The 19427-nt window shown below is 55.4% G+C and overlaps 3 protein-coding genes and 1 long non-coding RNA gene across 5 annotated transcripts; 2 read left to right on the top strand and 2 right to left on the bottom strand.

Moving 5' to 3' along the window:
* Window positions 1-2729: 2729 nt before the first annotated feature.
* EVX2 (even-skipped homeobox 2) lies at window positions 2730-7531 on the bottom strand. 2 transcript variants are annotated; one of them, XR_014884539.1, is made up of 5 exons: window positions 7167-7531; window positions 5573-6432; window positions 4324-4562; window positions 2946-3965; window positions 2733-2868 (listed from the first exon to the last, which is right to left on the bottom strand). XR_014884539.1 is itself a non-coding variant. In XM_085228684.1 (4 exons), the coding sequence occupies exons 2-4, from the start codon at window positions 5994-5996 to the stop codon at window positions 3318-3320; spliced, it is 1311 nt and encodes a 436-aa protein (XP_085084810.1). In that variant the 5' UTR covers window positions 5997-6432; window positions 7167-7531; the 3' UTR covers window positions 2730-3317. The 2 variants fall into 2 exon arrangements, 1 of the variants encoding a protein (XP_085084810.1); XM_085228684.1 differs by having other exon boundaries at window positions 2730-3965.
* Window positions 7532-8643: 1112 nt separating this feature from the next.
* LOC146543975 (uncharacterized) lies at window positions 8644-10485 on the bottom strand. The gene is made up of 2 exons (XR_014884540.1): window positions 10351-10485; window positions 8644-9421 (listed from the first exon to the last, which is right to left on the bottom strand). It is a non-coding gene; the product is annotated as an uncharacterized LOC146543975 (long non-coding RNA).
* Window positions 10426-13055, top strand: HOXD13 (homeobox D13). The gene is made up of 2 exons (XM_085228690.1): window positions 10426-11113; window positions 11686-13055. The coding sequence occupies exons 1-2, from the start codon at window positions 10426-10428 to the stop codon at window positions 11934-11936; spliced, it is 939 nt and encodes a 312-aa protein (XP_085084816.1). The 3' UTR covers window positions 11937-13055.
* Window positions 13056-16890: 3835 nt separating this feature from the next.
* HOXD12 (homeobox D12) lies at window positions 16891-18566 on the top strand. The gene is made up of 2 exons (XM_003207536.5): window positions 16891-17536; window positions 17806-18566. Exons 1-2 carry the CDS (start codon window positions 16975-16977, stop codon window positions 18042-18044), a joined length of 801 nt encoding a protein of 266 aa, XP_003207584.1. The 5' UTR covers window positions 16891-16974; the 3' UTR covers window positions 18045-18566.
* The last annotated feature ends 861 nt before the right edge of the window (window positions 18567-19427 follow it).

Raw genomic sequence — 19427 nt, 5'->3', positions numbered from 1 at the left:
GAAAATACAGTCAATTAAATAGGGGTGATTGGACAGTAGGGGGTGGATCATCGATCTTTGCATTTCTATCTCGCCGGTGGACATTTAATTTGGTTTTTCTATTAGCGCCGAAATAAAGAAAATATAAAATATATTAAACAACCCACAGATTTATTTTCTTGTCAAAAACAATTCGGGCTTGATGACAGACAGTCTTCTTGCATTTTATGATGAATTATTTTTTCATTCTTTGCACTCCAGAGACAAAAAATACGCTGTTATTTTGGACAGGGTTTTTTTGGCCACTGTCTTTTCCTGTTTGCTTTCCCATCTATCTCAATGCTTTTGTTTTTAAGGGTTACAACCCCCGCGTTAGCAAAGAGCACAGAAAAGCAGAGTGATACATCACCAGTCCAAATGTGCAACTATAATCGTATTTCTTTAATGGGGGGCGTTCAGGGAGGAAAAAAAAAAAAAAAAAGAGAGAGAGAGAGAGAAAGAAAAAGAAAAAAATGAAAGAAAAAGAGAGAGGGGGGGGAAAAAAAGAGAACTTATCTAAGAAAAACCCCAGGGATCACTCCAGTATATATTTAACCAAACTGCAATTAAAGACAGTATCAGCTTGTATCATTTAGAGCTAATGCAATAATAATGGTAAATTACAGGGCCAAAATGGCTTGTGAAAGCAGCCTTCGTATTCCCAATAGTTTCCGTGTCGTTGTAATTAATGCCAGAGTGAGCAGTTGGTGAAGGAAAATTTCGCGGAAGGGACATCTCGCTTTTCCAATCGAATAGAAATAGACTGCTTTGCACACACCATTGACTCTCGCATTTTTCCATCGAAATATCGATTTTACGGCCGATCTGTAAATATACGGACGAAGGCTGCGGAGGAGAGGAGCGGAGCGGCACCTTCGGGTCGGTGCGCGGTGCGCGCAGGGCCCGTTCCGCGGAGCGGCCGCAGCACCGCTCCGTCCTGCCGACGCAGGGCCGGCGGTGGCCGGGATGGGGCCGGTGCCTTCGGCGCACCTTGGCCGCGGGGAAGGACGGTTGGAACCTTCGTATATTCTCCGTGTTTTGTCCCCAGGAAGGGATCAAAGCGTCGAAGGCGGACGCGGTGTTTTGTCTCCGCGGTTTTTCTTACCGAATATCTCCATAGTATTTGTAAACACGCAGCTGTTTAGCCAGCCAATTAACGCTAAACCAATGTTTGGACTTATTACACATCTGCTATAAACATGAGTAATGCATAGCTTTCGCAGTAAAAATACTGATTAGTATGAATTAATCCATCTGATATGTGTATTAAAAGGCGTTTAAAGATGTTGTTTTAAGAAGTTCTCGCAGCCCTGGATGCCATATTTAAAAACAAACATCAGTGCGCAATGTTTTGCAGCCTCTTAAACAAATAACCCCGCTTTGATTTAAATAACATTTATTTTACATGACCAAACACAATAAATAACGTAATATACAAAGCTTTATAATTATTGCACATTTGTAAAATATTTTACAGCGAGTTCGTACAGCCAGCGATATTTAAAGCACGAAGACTTTATTTACAGTTTCATATAATAACCAGGTCCAACGGACCTAACATAAAACGAATTTACGTTAATTTTACCAACCAGCGTTCTCCTCGATCGTTTCATCGACATATATCTCTGTTTCGGAAAAATGTAAACGTTATTGCCAACACCGCCGTGTGCGCAGCCCATAATTGCGCGGCCGTAACAAACGATTCCAACAATCGAAAAGGTTGAGCTGGTAAAAGAGTGCTACGTTTTGGTCTATCTTCTTTAGCCTTAAATTATATATTAATTAAAAAAAAAAATTAAATGTAAACTCAGCGAACAACAGCTGGTACCGTCACCTTTGTACATAAGTAGTCTTGCTGTTTGTTCCTTACGAACCGAGATAGGTGGGTTGGGTGTCTCCCCGCATACTTTCCCGTTCCCTAAGCAGTGACTGTACAATAAATCCGCCGCGGGAGCCTCGGGCTATTCCTCCCTCTGCCCATCCCTACCCCCGCCCGAGGGCTCCGTCCCGCCTGGTAAAGAAGCCTACGATTTACGTTCAGCGAACGGAACGGCGTAGCCTTGAAATCATTTCCTGAAAGTTCATTATTAGAATATGACAAAAAATCCAGTGTCTTAAAAATATAAGCATTTCGGGACACTTACTCGAAATATATAAGAGGCGTATTTTGGTGAGTGCCTACGCGTGTGTGAGTCACACGGGGCCCAAACAAGCAATAGCAAGTTGGATGAGGGCTTCAACTCTTCAGAAAAATCTCATTATGGGAAGAGCGAAGTGGCTCTGTAGGGAGCATTATGGAAATATCTGGGCTTGATTTAATGAGGCTCTTCGCATTGGTGGAACATCAACTTAACAGAGAAAAGTCTGCCCGGGGCGTCCGAGTTACCAAAATGAAAATTGGCAATTGAGATGATAAGAAAGTGGCTTTCTTGTGCGAAATCACTTCGGGTAACAGATATAACATTAAATAACATACATTCTATGCACCGAGAACAATGTTTTATGTACCGAGTCTCTTATCTGTCTCTTCTAATGACTTCCCTTAGCGGGTTGTTAGTACTTGACAGCAGGTCTCTGTGCGGGGAACTTTTTTCCAATTCCACATTCAAAGGAGGTCCATCAGAGAACATGATTGGCAATTTTCGTCATAATCTGCACATTATTAGCATCAAAATTGACATGGCAGTAACACCGGTGCTTTTTGATGTGCCTTTCTCCAAGTTCACGGCAGTCCCTCCCGTAGCAGCGGTGCCGAGCGGCGGCTCTCGGTCGCCCGGCGGTGGCTGCGCGGGGGCACAGGAGCGACGTGAGCAATAAATCCGAGCGTGAGACAGAAAGGGGAGAAACGCGCTACGGAAAAAAAAAAAAAATTTTTTTTTGAATTTAAAAAAGCGTCTGTAACGTAAATGCTTCAGGACGACACCTACACCCAGAGAGATTCAAGTATTTCCCAGTGAGCGTGGATTGTGGTCGGTGAAAAGCACGAGCCTGCAGAACGCCTCTCCCCACGCTGGCAGTCTCACCCTCCTGTAACCGGCCCGGCCGCAGCGGCCTCGCGGGCTACCGCTCTCCGTACAATACCTATGCGAGTTTCCCATTTATTCGAACTCAAACCGAAATAATAATAATTATTATTAAAAAAAAAAAAAAAAAAAAGGGAGAGAGGGAGAGAGAGGACGAAGAAACTCCAGGAACGCGTTCCCTCCTGCCCCTCCCCGAGCCCCGCGCCCTCCGTCGGGCGGCAATAGAAAAATAGAAGGAACTTCTGCCCGGGGGGCCCCGCGCTGAGCCCCGGGTGGTTATCTGGTGAGCGGCGCCTCCTCCCGCTGCTCCGGCGAGGAGACCGCGGCCTTGCCCAGCACGGCGGCCGAGTAGGGCAGGAAGCCGCTTTCGGAGCGCTGCGCGCCCGCGGTGCACGGGAAGTCGGCGGCGGAGCCCCGCGAGCCCAGCGCCGAGGCTGCCGCCGCCGCCGCCGCCGTCTGGCTGCTGTGGCAGCTGAGGCACGAGCACGGCGCCGAGCCTCCCGGAGGACCCGAGCCCGCCGCCGCCGCCGCCGCGGCCGCCGCCGCCGCCGCCGCCGAGGCAGCCGCGCCGCTGTTGAGGCCGGCGGCGGCCGGCGCCTGGTAGAGGCCTGGATGGCGGAAGCTGCAGAGAAGCTCGGGGCGGGAGTAGGGGTGCGAGAGGGCGCGGAAGGTGTCCAGCGGGCGGATGGAGGTGGCGAAGGGCGCGGCGGCGGCCCCCGAGGCGGCGGCGGCGGCGGCGGCGGCAGTGACCCCGACGTGCGGGTAGTAGTGCAGCGGGACGTGCGAGTGGAAGGGGTAGGGCAGGCTGCCCGTGGCCGCCGCGTGGGTCATCATGTAGGTGTAGAAGCTGGGGTCGGCCGGGTGGGGCCAGGACATGGCCAGGCGCTGCCGCTTGTCCTTCATGCGCCGGTTCTGGAACCACACCTGCGCGGGGACACAAGCATAGCGCGGCCTCAGCTCCATCCCGCGCCCCGCAGCCCTGCACCCCGCGCCGCGCCCGGGGGGGGTAGGACGACTCGCGGCCCGGGGGGTCTCTGCGGCCCACAGCGAACGTTTCCCCTCCGAGGCCCCCCCCGCCTCCCGGCCCTGCGGCTCATCCCTCTCCCCGCGAGCTGAACGGCCGCGTTTTCTCTCCCCTCTCCTCCCTGGGAAATCGGCTAGCGACGAGATCCTACGTGATCGAACAGCCGAAGGGGCAAACGCAACCTTCCCGCTGCGGGGACAGCCAAGGGCCGCTCTGCCGCGGAGCCCCGGGGGGTGGAGGGTCGGGGGGGCTCCGTACCTTGATGGTGGTCTCGGGCAGGTTGAGGGCGGCTGCCAGCTCGCAGCGGCGCGGCCGCGACACGTAGTTCTCGCGGTAGAACTCCTTCTCCAGGCGGGCGATCTGCTCGCGGGTGAAGGCGGTGCGGTACCGCCGCACCTGGTCTGCCCCCGCCGCCGAACCGCCTAGCGCGCTGCCGCCGTGCAGGCCCAGCCCGGGGGCGGCGGGGGTGCTGGGAGCCGGGCTGCTCTCCGCGAAGCCTGCGGGGCGAGCAGCGGGCTGAGAGCGGCCGGCGGGGCTGCCCCCGAACCGGCCGCCCTGCCCCGCCGCGAGCTGTCAGCGTTACAAATCGCGGCTGTTAATGGGATCGATACGGTTGAGGTTGGGGTGGGTTTGCTTTTTTTTCCCTTCATTCTTTCTTCCTTTTTTTTTTTTTTTTTTTTTTTCCCCTTTCTTTGAGCGAATCGGGTTGTGCGGTGGCTGCAACCACCGTGCCTCGGGAAGGGCTCGAACCCGTTAGGGGTGAAGCAAAGCCGAGCAGCCTTAAAGGCGATTTTTCTCGCGCGTTCCGTCGAGGCTGCCTTGCTTTCTTTGGCACATTCGACGAAAAAGGCATGCACCGTGCCCCTAGGAGATCCACGCTCACCTGGCTCCCCCTCCCCAATTACTGCGATAATAACAACCACCGTCCGTCACCGCGCCCCGCAAAGCGGAGACAGACGGGGCTGCCTCTGAGCCTCTGCTATAAACAGAGGAACGGTGAACAATGCCCAATTACTCTTAAATGGCCACGGAATGGCAGGCTGCGTGTACACAGAGAAGGGCAAACGCAGACAAATAAGGACCGTTTCCTCACACTTCTCTGTCTCACTAATTTAATATATGTATGTGTAGCTACATACACATCCACACACATATATATACAGCTCGAGAGACGCGCCGAGCTCCAGGAGGTCGGGGAAAAAATAAGGAGAAGGGTTTCCCTAGCTCCGGGTGAGTGAGTGGGTGGGTGACGGTGCCCACATGCATCCCGGCCGCATCCCCCCACGGCGGTGGCTTTGGGCACGCACACACGCGGCCGAGCCGCGTCCCGGCTATGGGAACAGCGCGGCGAGCCCCATAATATTTTACAGCCCCGGCGTTGCCTCCGCGGAAGAGAGAGCGCCGTGGGCAGAGGGCTGCAACTTTGGCGGTGGCGGCGGCGTCGCCGGGCTCTGGAAACGCGGGCGGCGAAGCGCGGGGCTCGCTGGAGGCGAGAGCGGCGAGTTACCTTTGGTGTTGTTCTCCTTGAGCTGGGAGGAAGGCAGGCTGGCCGGGGAGCGCAGAGCCGAGCAGCCCACCTCCACGTCGCTGTTCATCTCTGCCTCTTGAGCCACTTCGGGATAAAGGCTGATTTTCTTCCTGCTTTCCGACGGCGGGATTTCGGACGAGACGGTGCTTTCGCCGCTCGGATGTTGCAGGTTGAACAAAGTGTCTATTTCGAATTTGCCTTTGGCGGAGATGTCCCCTATCGCGCCGTGCAGGGAGGAGGAAGTTAGTCTCGGGCTGAGGCGACCACTGTGCTGCGAATTTTCGAGGGCCTCCAGCACCGCATTTCCAGCTGAGTCTGACAAATTCGAGAGCCTTTTGCCAGCCGTAGGGCTGTGCAGCCCTCTCTCCATCAGGATCATCTCTTTTCTTATTCTTTCCATCATCTCAGCTTTATAAAAAATGTCAAAGTTGCAGGGCTGGTCCTGTACTAATGATGAGCTGCGGCAGGGGCTAATTCACATTCAGCCCGGAGAGTGTCTCTAAATATTATTATCTCTTTTTGAGGGAGGCGTAAAAACTGTGGGATGCCAAAGCGAGGGAATGACTGGTCAAAATGACCCATACATCCTTTCTAGCCCGAAATGTCATTCATCAAAAAGTAGCGCTCGTCATTAAGGTACGAATGACGCTGTTCGAATAATCATTTATTGTAACAGGTTTATAAGCAAATAAATACAAGCTCCTGTCAGTGGATAATGAAGGCGGCTTCTGAGCAGACAAATATATCCAGGTGGAAAGAAAGAGAGACGAGAAGTGAGGAGCAAAGCTCTCGTCCTCAGCTTGATCAGATCCTGCTTGAATCGCTCTGGGGTTTGGCCTCTGGGGTGAAATTGACAGTCTGATTAATAAAATGAGCTGTGCAACATTTCCCCCTTCATTTAGGTGCATCATTATGCTCTGATTTTTGTTTTGTTGCCTTTTAGGTCCTAATGATGCAGCTTCTTTCTCATTTGTCCTCGGACAGAACCACACGCTAAATGTTAGATAATGCTTTTCTTTATTATTAGCTCGGAGGCGGATTAGATCGGAGCCGCCGGCAGAAGAGCGGCGGGGAGAGCATCTCCGCCGCTGACACCTCGTTACTTTTCTCTCCCATTTTCCGACCGCATTCGTACTTTTATCCCGGAATTTCGGCGGCACCCCCACGCACCCCTCACACCCCGAGCCCTGCGCTGGGACTTGACGTGCCCGCTGCTGCCGGCACACCGCGCTTCGGGCGCAGCTCCAGCAGCCGCCCGCAAATTGAAATAGCAATTAGCGGCCCTGATTTCTAATAGATCTCTTCGTTGCGTCCTTACGTGCGATATTCTTTCTGCTTCCCGTAAACCTGTTTACCGACGAAGCTGCCCTGTGGGACAAGGCTCGCTCTGATAGCGGGGAAAAGAGCTCGAAGGGTACGAAACGCAGCCGTGCGGCCAGTGGGTTCCTCTCTCCAGCCCTTCTTCCCTCCCCACCGCCCATTTAAGAGCATTATTATGACAAATAACAGAATGACCGATGTGCGGCCATTGTCCCCGACAGGGATTGACCTCCCCTCCTGCCCCCAGCATTACCTGTGGCTCCGTGAGCTCATCGCTCCGTTCCGTGCCGCTGCGGGGCTACGGGCTGCCACGCTCCGCACCCGCGGCGCTCAGGAAGTGGCCCTTCAGCGCTAACTTTGCCCGTAATAATGACGCTGATGGCGACCATTTAAGCGAAGATAGATCCTTTGTCGTTAGCATCTCCGGAGCGCTCCCCGATAGCTGCCCGGCCTTTATCCTCGCCGTGATTTCTACCCCCCCCGCATCATCCCGTGGTCAGAGCCCGAGAACCCGAGGGTTTGGTGGCCCAACGCGGGTCGGATTTTTGCGAGCAGAGCTCTCCCGCTAATGTCGGTCACACACATCTCCTAAGTTCTGGTGCTCTTGCGCATGATTCATAGCTCGAAAATGGGATACTTGTCAGATTTTTTTTTTTTTTTTAATAACGTGTGAAAGTCTCCCTAAACATTCCGTGAAATATTTAGGAAACATTCTAGGCGTTGTTTGTAAAATCCTCCCTTCCATTAACGATCGTTTCATGTCAACCCTTTGATATGTGAATTTCTCCTGCACTGTGGTGTCCTGCGTTTTACAGCTCCAAAACCAGACTAAAGTCAATAGCGACTTTTCCTCGCCCGCGGGCCGTTGCGGCGGGCACAGTGCCGGGCGGACACCGGGGCGCTGCGGCGGGACGGGGCTGCGCGCAGCGGGGGGAGAAGGACGGATGTAGCGGCGGTACCGCGAGCCGGAACCCCGCAGCCGCCCGCACGGCCCGGCGGAGGGGGAACGGGAGGTGGAGCGGAAGCGTGCGGCGGGTTTATTGCTGTCGTTTGGCGCCCTCGTCTGTTTTCTTAAACGCGGTGACGGAGCGAGCGTCTGCCCCGGCCTTCGGGGATGCCGCCGCGGGGCCGCCGAGCCCCGACGGACGCGGGCTGCGCCCCGAGCGCGGCACCACGCGGGGACGGACTGCAGTGCGGCCGGCGGGAGGGAACGGGCGGGGACGGCCGTGCGGGGAGTGCTGGTCGGCCTCCGTCTCATTTGGGACCTTTTAAATAATTCCGGTTCCTCGTTTACGTGCAGTGCGCCTTAAATTATGTCTACGTTCGTATGCAGGGGAAACAATGCGTCCTAATAATCTCTCGCTAAGAATCTGTGCGACGAAACCGTGCCCCCGAGCAGTCGGTGACTCACACCGGCAACCCACCAACAAACCACCCATCTGAGATAGGCACTCCTAGCACACTAGGCGTATTTACCGCACCGATGTTTCCCTTTCTCTATTTTCCCCTCCCTCCCCCCCCAAAAAAAACAACAGCACAACCTAAGAAGCCTCTTGCTTTACACCGATATTAACGGGCAAACGAGGAGGAAGTTGCAGAGAGCTGCAAAATAGACGAAGTTTACTCAGTTGTTCCTATGAGTTTAAAGAGCTGCTCAGGCCCGGGGCCAAACTTTTTATTTTTACCTTGAAAGTTATTACCCCAGGCATCAAAGAATATTTTCAGTATACTTTTATTAAATCTTAGCCTGGGAGAAAACATAAGGTCACTCCACTTAATTGGAACGCGGTTCGCAGCGAGCCAGCCGCTCCCAGGGCCAGAAGGACAGCGGGGGCTCCGACTCCCCCTTCTGCCGCAGGGCTCCGCGGCCGCGCAACATCTCCGCGCAGAGCAGAGCCGGGCAGCTCGGGGCTCTCGGAGCGCGGAGCCCCGCGCAGTGCCCGCGGCGGGCAGCGACGGGCGCGGGGTGCGCCATCTGGCGGCTCTGCGAGGCTTTGCGCGCTCGCTGCGCGGGGCGGAGGCTGCGCGCTGCTCTGGGCCGCTGCCGCCCGCATCGGTGCTCCGCGTTCCGCCCGGCGCTGCCCCCGCCGCACGCCGGTCCGCAGGGAAGGTCGGGGCACTGCGAGGTGGTCTGTCCGTGCTTCGAAGGGGAAAGAGCTGCGGCGTGTCCCTGGGTCACAGTGGGCCTTCGGCACGGTCGCGCCGCGAGGCGCAAGGGCTGCGGTCCGGCGGCGCCCGTTTTGCCGGGTTAATGGTCGCGCGATTGTTCCTGAGGCGGGCTCTGCAAACAGACATTTTACGCGATAAAGCGGGGCTTCGTCCGAAAAGCCGCTGGGCGGGGGTTTATGTTCAGTCCGGAGGGCTCAACCGGGCCGGGACACCGCGGTTCCCGCTGCGCTTTGGGGCACGCAGGGGTCGGAGACGCTGCGCTCAACAACGGACCGAGGGCAGAGCCCGAGAGAGGTCCGAAGGAACTTCTCCACCCTCAGAACTGATTATTTTTTAACGCTGAAATAAAGAAAGAGATAAGAGTACAGTTAAAAAAAAAAATAAAAAATGAGAGTAACAAAAGAGATGAGTGTGCATAAAGAGATGAGAATACATCAAGAGATGAGGGTAACCAAGGAGATTAGGGTACTTAATGAGAGGAAGGTACATAAAGAGATGAGAGTAAATACAGAGATGAGATACTACGGCGCAGGTTTGGAGATTAAAAACCAGTTTGACAATTTTCTCCGCGTTGCTGTGAAATCTTTTCATTCCAGTAAGTGCCTTGTTTTGAAGGACTGGGCAAACAAAAAGGCCGTCCGTTCGGCTTAGCTATGAAAAGTGCACATAACAACGAGCCTGTGGGGAAAGTTTTGGAGTAAAACAAATAGATTGTTTACTCTTCGCTTGTTTTCTCCTTTTTCCTGACTACGCAATGTATATAATATACAGAAAACGTCTGCGGCAAACGTTTACAAGAGAAGCAACTTCGAAAGTTCCGGCTACCAACGGAGACCGAGCAGACCCCTAGCTCCGTTATATCATAGCAAAGGTATTTGAGGAAATGAGATAATTTCGGGGGGGTGGGGGGAGGGAGAAGAAAGAAAGTAGGGAGATAGGAACATCGGGGAAGTGCGACTCAGGTACTTTGTCCTCGGCTTCGAAAGGCCAGCGGAGAACCGAAGGTCCGAAGGCCCTTTTGAAGCCGCGGGCAGGCGGGCGGGCGGGGGGATGAAAGCGGTGGGGGCGAGGCCGGCCCGGAGGCGGGAGCGCGGCGTCGGGGGGGCCCCGTCGGTGCGAGCCGGGGGGCTGCGAGGCGGCGGGAGGGTCACATGCTCCGGCGGCAGCCTATGAGCAGCCCCCCGGGCTGAGGCAAACTAATCTGGGGCCGGCCGCCCCCACCCCCTCTTCCCCCCCCCTCGACCCGGACTTGCTTTTTATAAACGTACCGCCAGGATCCAACCTGTTGGAGGCAAATAACAATTTTGCGCCATGCCCGGCCGGGGACCGCGCCGCCGCCCGCGATGTGCAAGGCCATGAGCAAAGAAGCGAGCTGGGAGATGGACGGACTGCGCGGCGACAACAGCGGCGGCGGCGGCGGCGGCGGCACCCCCGGGCAGTGCCGTAACTTTCTCTCCTCGCCCGTTTTCGGCGCGGCGCACACGGGCCGCGCGGCCGCCGCCGCCGCCGCCGCCTCGGGGTTCGCCTACGCCGGCGGAGGGGAGCGCTCGGGGGCGGCGGCGCGGCCCGACCCCCCGGCCAAGGACTGCCCGGGCTCCGGCGCGCCGCCCGCCGCCCCCGCGCTCGGCTACGGGTATCACTTTGGCAACGGATACTATAGCTGCAGGATGTCCCACGGGGTTGGGATCCAGCAGAACGCCCTGAAGTCTCCCCCCCATGCCTCCATTGGCGGCTTTCCCGTGGAAAAGTACATGGACGTCTCCAGTCTGACCAGCACGAGTGTCCCCGCCAATGAAGTCTCCACCAGGGCGAAGGAAGTGTCCTTCTACCAGGGCTATACAAACCCCTACCAGCACGTTCCTGGGTACATAGACATGGTCTCAACGTTTGGCTCTGGGGAACCGAGACACGAAACGTACATATCCATGGAGGGCTATCAGTCCTGGACTCTGGCTAATGGCTGGAACGGCCAGGTGTACTGTGCCAAAGATCAGACACAGAGCTCGCACTTCTGGAAATCGTCCTTTCCAGGTACGCGAGGGCGAGAACCGCTCCGAGCCGAGCCGCGCCCCCCGCGCCCTCCGCCGGCCGCCCCCCAGCCCTCCCCCGGAGCGGCCCGAGGCTCGGGGGGATCTCTCTTCCCCGGCCGCCCCAGGAAGCCGCACCCCGCGGGGCACCCGGGCTGCGGGGCCCCGGGCTCCTTCTGCTTCTCCCGTCGCGCCTCGGTCTGTATTTCCGTTTGCGGGACGGTGGCTCGGAGGCTCCTCCGCTCCCCGGCAGCCCGCTGACCCGGCCCCGGAGCACTTAAGAGGCCGCGAGCAGCGGGGTACGCCGGCGCTAACCACATGCAAACAAAGCGGGCAGCGCGCAGCAAAGGGCCGTCTGTGCGCTCTGCCAGCCCCGCCGCGCCGCTCGCAGTGATGACAGTCCGTCAGGCGCGGGGCTGCCCAACGCGCGGCTAATAGGGCAGTGTAAATAATAATAAACTGTAAACAAGCCGCCGTTATTTATTTGCCCGTGAAAGGCAGCGCCCGACAAGTATCAGCTACCCTTTAAACGCCTGTCATAAAATTCTAATTTTTCACGTCGTGTCTTTTCCGTAGGGGACGTTGCACTAAACCAGCCCGAGATGTGTGTCTACCGGCGCGGGAGGAAGAAGAGAGTGCCCTACACCAAGCTCCAGCTTAAGGAACTCGAGAACGAATACGCCATTAACAAGTTCATTAACAAGGACAAGAGGCGAAGGATATCCGCGGCCACGAACCTGTCCGAGCGCCAGGTCACCATTTGGTTTCAGAACAGGAGAGTGAAAGATAAGAAAATAGTTTCCAAACTGAAAGACAACGTTTCTTGATCGATTACTCGCGGACAGTGATGGATATATAAACTCCGTTTATGACCACCTACGGACTTTTGGAAAGACTTGAAAATATATTTAATTTTTTTTTCTTCTCCTTCCAGCGGTGGCGAAGTTTCGTGAATTGTTTTCTATTTCCGTGAAAGTCGGCGTTTTTCTCTCGGTCGAAGGGGAGCGCCGACAAACCTTGACTTTATCGTTCTGTTTCTTCCTTTTTAAAAAAATAATATTAATATTAATTATATTTTCTATCCTTCCCTCTAGGCCAGTATAAACGAATTTAAACGTGTCGAACGGTTCCATTTATAACTTTCTTAAACGCTTAACTCTTTGGGGAGGGGATCTGTGATTTTTATCTCCGAACATCAGCCGGTGCCCAACAGTGTCAGATTTGATTTGTTGTACCGTCGGAAAACGCGAGTAAGCGGCTTTCCCGCAGTCACCGCTAGCAAAACCCATATTCCCGGAGTCCGCACGGGGCTCCGCGGATTTCGGAATCAGCGGCTCCGGAAGGGAATTGTTTGCAGTGGGATCGCTATTTTTATTTTTTAATATTTGATTATACTGGCGGGCAATCTGCTACCAGCTTTTCCTGGGGTATGGAGCGCGGCCCCAGCTCCTTTCGTTGGATCCGAAGGAGCCGCGATGCTCCTCGCAGCAGCGCCCGGGTGTCCCCTCCGGCCGCCCCGTCCCGTCCCGAGTTACGCACGGACCTCCGTGCGGACCCCGCGCTGCGCTTAAAGCACTTCCCGCTCGGAGAAGTGAAGTTCACTGCTAACTTTCAGTTTGCAAAACTAAACGGGTGTTAATGACAGAAGCAATAAATGATTCATTTCAAAAGATGCCATAATTTATGTAGGCCGAAAGGCCGGGACTCGGTTGGGTTTTTGTAATTTTAAACCTAGCGTGCATGTTATGCTATACACAGGGCGCTCAGCTTCTGGGAAAGAGAAGTGATGTCCTCCCTGTTCATGTGCCTCGTGTAATTATTAAATGGTGTGTGTTTCGATCTAGTATTATTTATTATAATATCCTATTGCTCTAAACGCTTTGATTTCCCGTGTACTTGGTAAGACATACAGTCAGACTATTTCTCCATAAACCATTTTTATTTCCCTTCTCGTCTCCAAGTCTGCTTTCACGTTGTGCTGGAAGCACAGTCTGAGCTTCCCAGCCGTTAACGATGTTGCCAAACTGTTTCTGAACCACCTTTAATAAAACGATTTCTTTTCGACATATCCGAAAAGAGGAGGAAATCGGCCTTCTTCCCGCAGCGGGGCGTTTCGGGGGCCGCAGCCCCGCACGGGACATGCTCGGGTTCTTCCGCGAGGAGAGACAGAACAGTGGGGGACGTGGAGGACGAGGGAAAGCCGTACCCGAGAGGCCCTTTTCCTCTGGGGAAGGTTTTTGCGAGGAAGAAATGCTGCCGGGGAGAGCGGCCTCTCACCCGTGTCCAGGCTGTCGGCTCTGCCTACCCTGGGCCGGCTCCAGAGCCTTTGTTCGCCTTACCGAGGCTCTCCGGCTCCGATGGAGCCCCGCTGTCCCCCACCGCCGGCCCGGACGGGGCCCCCATGGGCTCCGCGCCCGGCAGCAGCCACCGGGGAGCCATCTCCCGCCTCCTCCGCCCTCTTCCTTCCCCTTTCTCTTCCGCTTGCATACTCGCGGTCATTGAGAGAGCTTTTTTTTTCCCCTAAATCGGACCCCTCAAAGAAACAATTCGAAACACTTAAGGATAAGGATTTGTAGCTAGCGGTGCTTTTTGTTCGGTTCTGGGGGGAAAAAAAAAAAAAAAAAAAATTAAGAAGTGGGAGGTTGGGGGCACATCGTGCCTGGAGGAGCCCTCTCTGATGCTGCAGCCTTGTTTTCTTTGCATGAAAAAAATTCTCCACATTCTTCTTTTTCGGGCTCCTGACGCCTCCCCCGCAGCATCCCTCCGGCCTCAGCGATGCTCCGGGAGCTCAGCACCGCTCGGCCCGCGGGGCTGCGCCTTCCTGCGACTTCAACGCGGCACCGGGATTTCGAAGGCTGAGGCTGAAGCTCCCTTCGCGGGGCAGGAGGAAGCCCGGACGGGCCGGCAAATCGGGACCAGCTGCAAATGAGCCGCCTTCTCCTTTTCTAACAGCGTGCAGAAGGATTAAGAAAACAGCCGCCGGTATGCGGGTCATTGCTGCTTGCGGGGCGGAGCCGAACGCCGGCCTCTCGCCGCCGGTACCGGAGCCAGTGAGGGCCCAGTGTGCTCCTGGCCCGATACCACCGGGAGCCGGACCACGCTCGACCCGGCTCCGCTGCCCACCGCACACTGCCCGCGCCCGGAGGAGCTCCGAGCAAAGCCCTGCGGCCCGCCGGACACACGGGCATCCTTGCGGAGGATAGTGCGGACCTCGGCGGACCGGGTTGCGGATGCGCGGTTGCGCGGCACTGAGCTGCAGGGCCGGCCCGGGCCCGGCATGGATGAGGCAATCCTGCCATCTCCTGGACAAGGACCGGCATAGGCGGCTTCCAGCTCTTGCCAGGCGCTGCTGAGCCGAAGCTGCGCGCTCATACGCGGAGCTGCCCGCGTCCTTCCGCTGCGGGAACGCGCGGGAGGGATTGCGGGATGGTCAGCGAGGAGTGTGATGCCGATTCGGTTGCCTGTTAAAAAAGAAAAAAAAAAGAAAAAAAGAAAAAAGAAAAAGGGAGAGCGGAAAGGAGTGTGTGAAAGCAGAGCCCCGGGCCGCACGGTGACATTTCCTGTACAGACACCGGCGGCGGACACCGCGGGAGCGGCTGTGGCTGCCAACAACGAGCCCGAGGCGGCCGTGCGCTGCGCGGAGCCGTGCCCGCATCGGGCGGTGCGCGGTGCTTTCCCTACCGACCTCAGCACAAAGCTCGCTGCCCTCCCGCTCCTCCGGATTTTGCTTTCCATATTTCTCGCAGCATTAATTAGCGGTTACAGATGAGCATTAATTGCAAGCTCTGTTTTCTCTAACCTCGTAAAAGTTAGTTTGAAGTGTCACCTTTCCGGTAACGGGGAACTCACAGCCGTTCATCGTGTTTATTGCGAGGGGAAAAAAAAAAAAAAAAAAGGGTCCTGAAGCTTCTGTCTTCCCAGAGCCGACGATTGGAGTCAGCTCTTTCGCAAAAGGCGATCATGAAAAGAAGCGGTCACCTCGGCTCGTGGGGATAAAAAAGGCAGAAAACAAATAAGTTAATAAGAGGGAGATGCAATTGGCAGACATAACTCAAACAATAAAAATTAAGGGCAGCGGTCAGTAATATCCTCCAGCGACGCTTGTGTGGTCCGTGTGCTCAGGGGAGAGCAATCGTTTCAACATTTCTTTCAGGGCAATGAAATTACTGCAGAATTCACCCCAATTTCCCATTAGACAGAAAGATGAATTTGATTAGGAAAACATCAAGTGGGGCAGCGTCTCTGATCTCGGCGTGGAAATAAAACCGAGATTAAAACTATGATTAAGAGCACAATAACACGGAAAATTAACCCTACCTGTTAACTGGGCTCGAGTTTTAATAACGAAGCCGCGAAGGTGACGACGTTCGGGAACTGGGGTTCGGCCCGAAGCGGGGTTCGCTCGGACCGGGGGATCCATTCGGAAAGGGCCGAGGTCAGGGGCCGAGGGTCCCGCAGCGGCCGCACAGCGCGGAGCCGCCTCGCAGCTCTCAGGGCTCCGGCCGCTGCCTGCCGGGCGGCTCCAGCCCTTGGCCTTGCAGTCTGCTGTTTTATGGGGATATCGCGTCTCTGGGTGAGACGCGGGGGCTCGGCTTGTCTCCGCAGGAAGCAGACTGTCTGCCACCCCGCGCGGTCTGGAAAGGACTCGAGCTGTCTCCCGCGAGGATGCGGTCGGATGGGGTTTGGTTCGTACCCGGGAGCGGGGAGAGACAGAGGAACAGCCGTGCTCTGGTGTGAGCTTTAAAAAAATGTAATATATACGACATACAGATAGAGATACATGCATATACATACATATATCTATATCTCAATTTCTCTCTATATATACCCATATGACCGTAAGGAATAATTCTCTTCTTAGCGGACGAAACCTGCTCGGCCGCAGCTCGGGAGGTGGCAGTGGGCTCCTTGCTCGGAGCTGGTCCGGTCCTGCCCGCCTCAGCCAGCCCGTGCCCTGCTGCGGGGTACCGGGGCGTTCTCCTCCGTGCAGTCTTTGGATGCTATTGGTTTTGTTTTGAATCTCAGCGCTCTGCTCAAGGAATTCCTTCTTGCTCCCATTGTTATTCTCGCTTAAGAATTCAATAAACAGGCGCCCAGATTTAGAAGAGTCGTTTGAAAACGTGTCTAGCGTTGGAGCTAGGATATAAAGCGGAAGGGGTAAGAAGAGTAGGGTGCAAAGCTGGGAAAGCCTCCGAGACCACCGGTCATTAGTGCATCAGAAAGACAATCCCGCCAATAACCGATCAATTAATATTTTAATTGCAAGCGTACGCAGATGCATATCATGTTGCTCGCAATTAAAACAAATGCGTGTATAAAATGGGTAAAAGCTGCGCTCCGAGCACACACACGGCTGTGCCCTGTCGGCACAGGGTAGAGCTCATCCGTGTGTCCGGACTGCCACGGCTCCTTCCCCCGCCGAGAGCAGCGGGCACAGAGCTGTGGCCCCGCTCCGTACACCCTCACGCCCGGAGCTCCGCGGCCGCTGCCCGCCCCGGGGCTCCGCTCAGCGCCGGCCGGGGATTTGTTTTCTCCGCATCTTTCCGCTAGCGCTGCGGCTCTGCCAGCCAGTCCCAGGCACTTTTATAGAAGCGGAGTCCATGTTTTCCCCTCCCCCTTGTGAGTCCGGTATTTTCATATTTCAAGTGTTATCATAAGACTTTTTAAAAGGGGGGGAAAGGAGGGAAAAAAAAAAAAAAAAGGAAGGGGGGGGGGACACCGTGGCTCGGTGGCTGGAGGCGGTGCTGAAATTACCGGCTTTGAAGAACCTGTCTGCAAAGTTTCGTCCAATCGTTTTAGGCTTTCCGCTTATTCCCTGTTGTAACTAAATACTGCTGTAAGAACAGCTGAAGTCCTTTGTTGGAAATGTGTGATCGCAGTCTCTACAGATCTGGCTACGTTGGTTCTCTCTTGAACTTGCAATCTCCAGATTCCTTTTATTTTCCCAATTTGCGGGCTAATGGCAGTCAGTTGGCGGCTCTGCCCACCATTTCCTACCCCCGGAGCTCGATCCCGTGGACGTGCCCCAGTCCGTGCGCAGCCCAGCCGCAGGGCCACGCGTTCGGCGGCGCGGCGCAGCCGTACCTCCCCGGCTCCGTTCCAATCAGCATCAGCTCCAACAGCAACAAAGAGTGCCTGGAAGAAAACAATAAATATTACGCCCACGATGCGAGCTCCAAACAAGAGGAAAGATGCAGGCAGAGGCAATCTTTCGCAAATGACCCAACTATTACTCACGCAGCCAACTTAAAGCCCGCAAAGTATGACCACTCGAGCCTGCCGAGAAGCTTGCACGGCTCGGCTGCTCTTTTTGAAGTGAATTCCTGCACTTCCAGCCTAAAGGAGGACATCAAGAATTCGGTCAACTTGAACCTGACAGTTCAGCCCGCAGCAGTCCAGTCATGCCTCAGACCTTCAGTGCAGGATGGTATGCCTTAAATCTCTCGCTTTAGTTCGAGGCGACCTAGCGCTTCGTGCTTTCTAAGAGATGTCTGTAATTGTTTGTTCCCCCCCCTCCTTCTCCCCCCTCGTAACCCGTTCGGAACATTGATAGCTTAACCCGACTGGGGGGTAGATAAAATCGTGCTGTCAGACGTGCTTTGCCGACCTAGCGTTGCCCCTTTGCCTCGCGGGTTTGTGCGTATTCTCTATAACCCACAGCCGTGCCCCACTAAATTATCGACGTGTTTGTTGTAGGTTTGCCTTGGTGCCCCACCCAGGGGAGATCGAGAAAGAAACGGAAACCTTACACGAAACAACAAATTGCCGAATTGGAAAACGAGTTTCTCCTCAATGAGTTTATTAACCGACAGAAGAGGAAAGAACTATCAAACAGACTGAATTTAAGCGATCAGCAAGTTAAAATTTGGTTTCAGAACCGACGAATGAAAAAGAAAAGAGTGGTAATGCGCGAGCAGGCGCTTTCTATGTACTAGCGCGGCGTCTGCCCGTTCCTGCATGAACTTGTGTTCGCCCCATAGAGTAGCGTGTGGTCGCGGCTGCAAGGCGGGAGCTGGGTGGTTTTTCCCATTTAAGAAAAATTCTCGAAACGCTTAGGATCCTCGGCAACCCCCGAGCTCTTAGGCAGAACGAAGAAGACGAGCCAGCCCAGCACTGAAACTCGTATTATCAGCTTTTCCCCCTTTCTTTCTCCTTTTATATAGATTTTCTCCTGCTTCTAACCCTCTCTTTCCCTGGAGAATGTGCTGTGCTAAACTAAAATCGATGCCTTTTAACTGTATGTAAACATCATTTTGCAGGAAAAAAAAAAATAACAATAAAAGAATAATGCCTAGTAAAGACGTCAGCTCTGTAAATGCCGGCTGGTCCCTTCATGTGTTCCCCGCTTCTGAAGGCGAGCATGCGGCGCTCGCATGTTTTGCGGTTTGGAATAACCTGTTGGAGCACAGATCGCAGAAAGCGGTTACCAAATAAACCTTTTTAGTTTTGATTCATTATTTTTTTTGCCAGCCCCACTCGCATCCAGCCGCGGCCCGGCGGAGAGGGCACGTGACACTCGCGCAAGACCCGCGTCTAACCCGCGCACCGACTCCGCGCCCGCAGGCACCGCCGCTCCGCGCCCCGCGCTGCCGCCGCCCACCCCGACGGCTCGGCCCCGACGGCTGCGGCGGGACGGGAGGACGGGGGTCGCCGCTCCCCGCGGGGCCGGGGCGAAGTCCTGCCCGCCGAGCCCTCCCGCTGCCGGCTCGGCCCCGGAGCGGCGGGGCAGGGTGACCGCGACCTCCTCGGCCCGGTCGCATGCGGCTCTCGCCGGTGGCCGCCCCAGGTGGCCGGGCCTGGCCCTGCCCTTCCTCCGCCGCTGACTTTGGCCTTGTCCAAGCGCGGCCCCAAACAAACGGGAGGGGGGGGGGAGCGGGCGGTGCCGCTGGGGCCGGGGCTGGGGGCGGCCGGGCCGCGCAGGGCCCCTCTCACCCCGAGGTACTGCGGGAGCAGGAGAGGGGCGAGCAGGGAGGTTTGATTATTTTCTGAGACTGTCCCCACGGCCGTTTCCGCAGAGGTTTTTATGAGGGAAAAGGGGGACACTTTCTCTGTTGTAGTTTTTTGGTTTTTTTTTTTTGTCCAGTTATAAACCTCAGAGGAGAAACTCTACCAGAGGGACTGGGAGCGGCGCCCACGCCGACAGAACGTAGCTTTAGGACGAGAATGAAAACGATTTTCCCCGCATCCCGCTGCCCAGTGCTGTGTTGCAGCCCTCTGGCACACGGCCCCGTGCTACCGCAGGGCCGCAAATGCGGGAGTGCCCCGGCTGAGACTGCGGAGCTGAAAAATATCTCACGGAAATACAGCTCCGGATTAAA

Source organism: Meleagris gallopavo, chromosome 7, assembly GCF_905368555.1.
Source record: "Meleagris gallopavo chromosome 7, MGAL_WU_HG_1.1, whole genome shotgun sequence".
Lineage (NCBI taxonomy): Eukaryota > Metazoa > Chordata > Aves > Galliformes > Phasianidae > Meleagris > Meleagris gallopavo.
The sequence above is the reverse complement of the archived record's forward strand: the minus strand, read 5'-3'. Positions and strand labels throughout refer to the sequence as shown.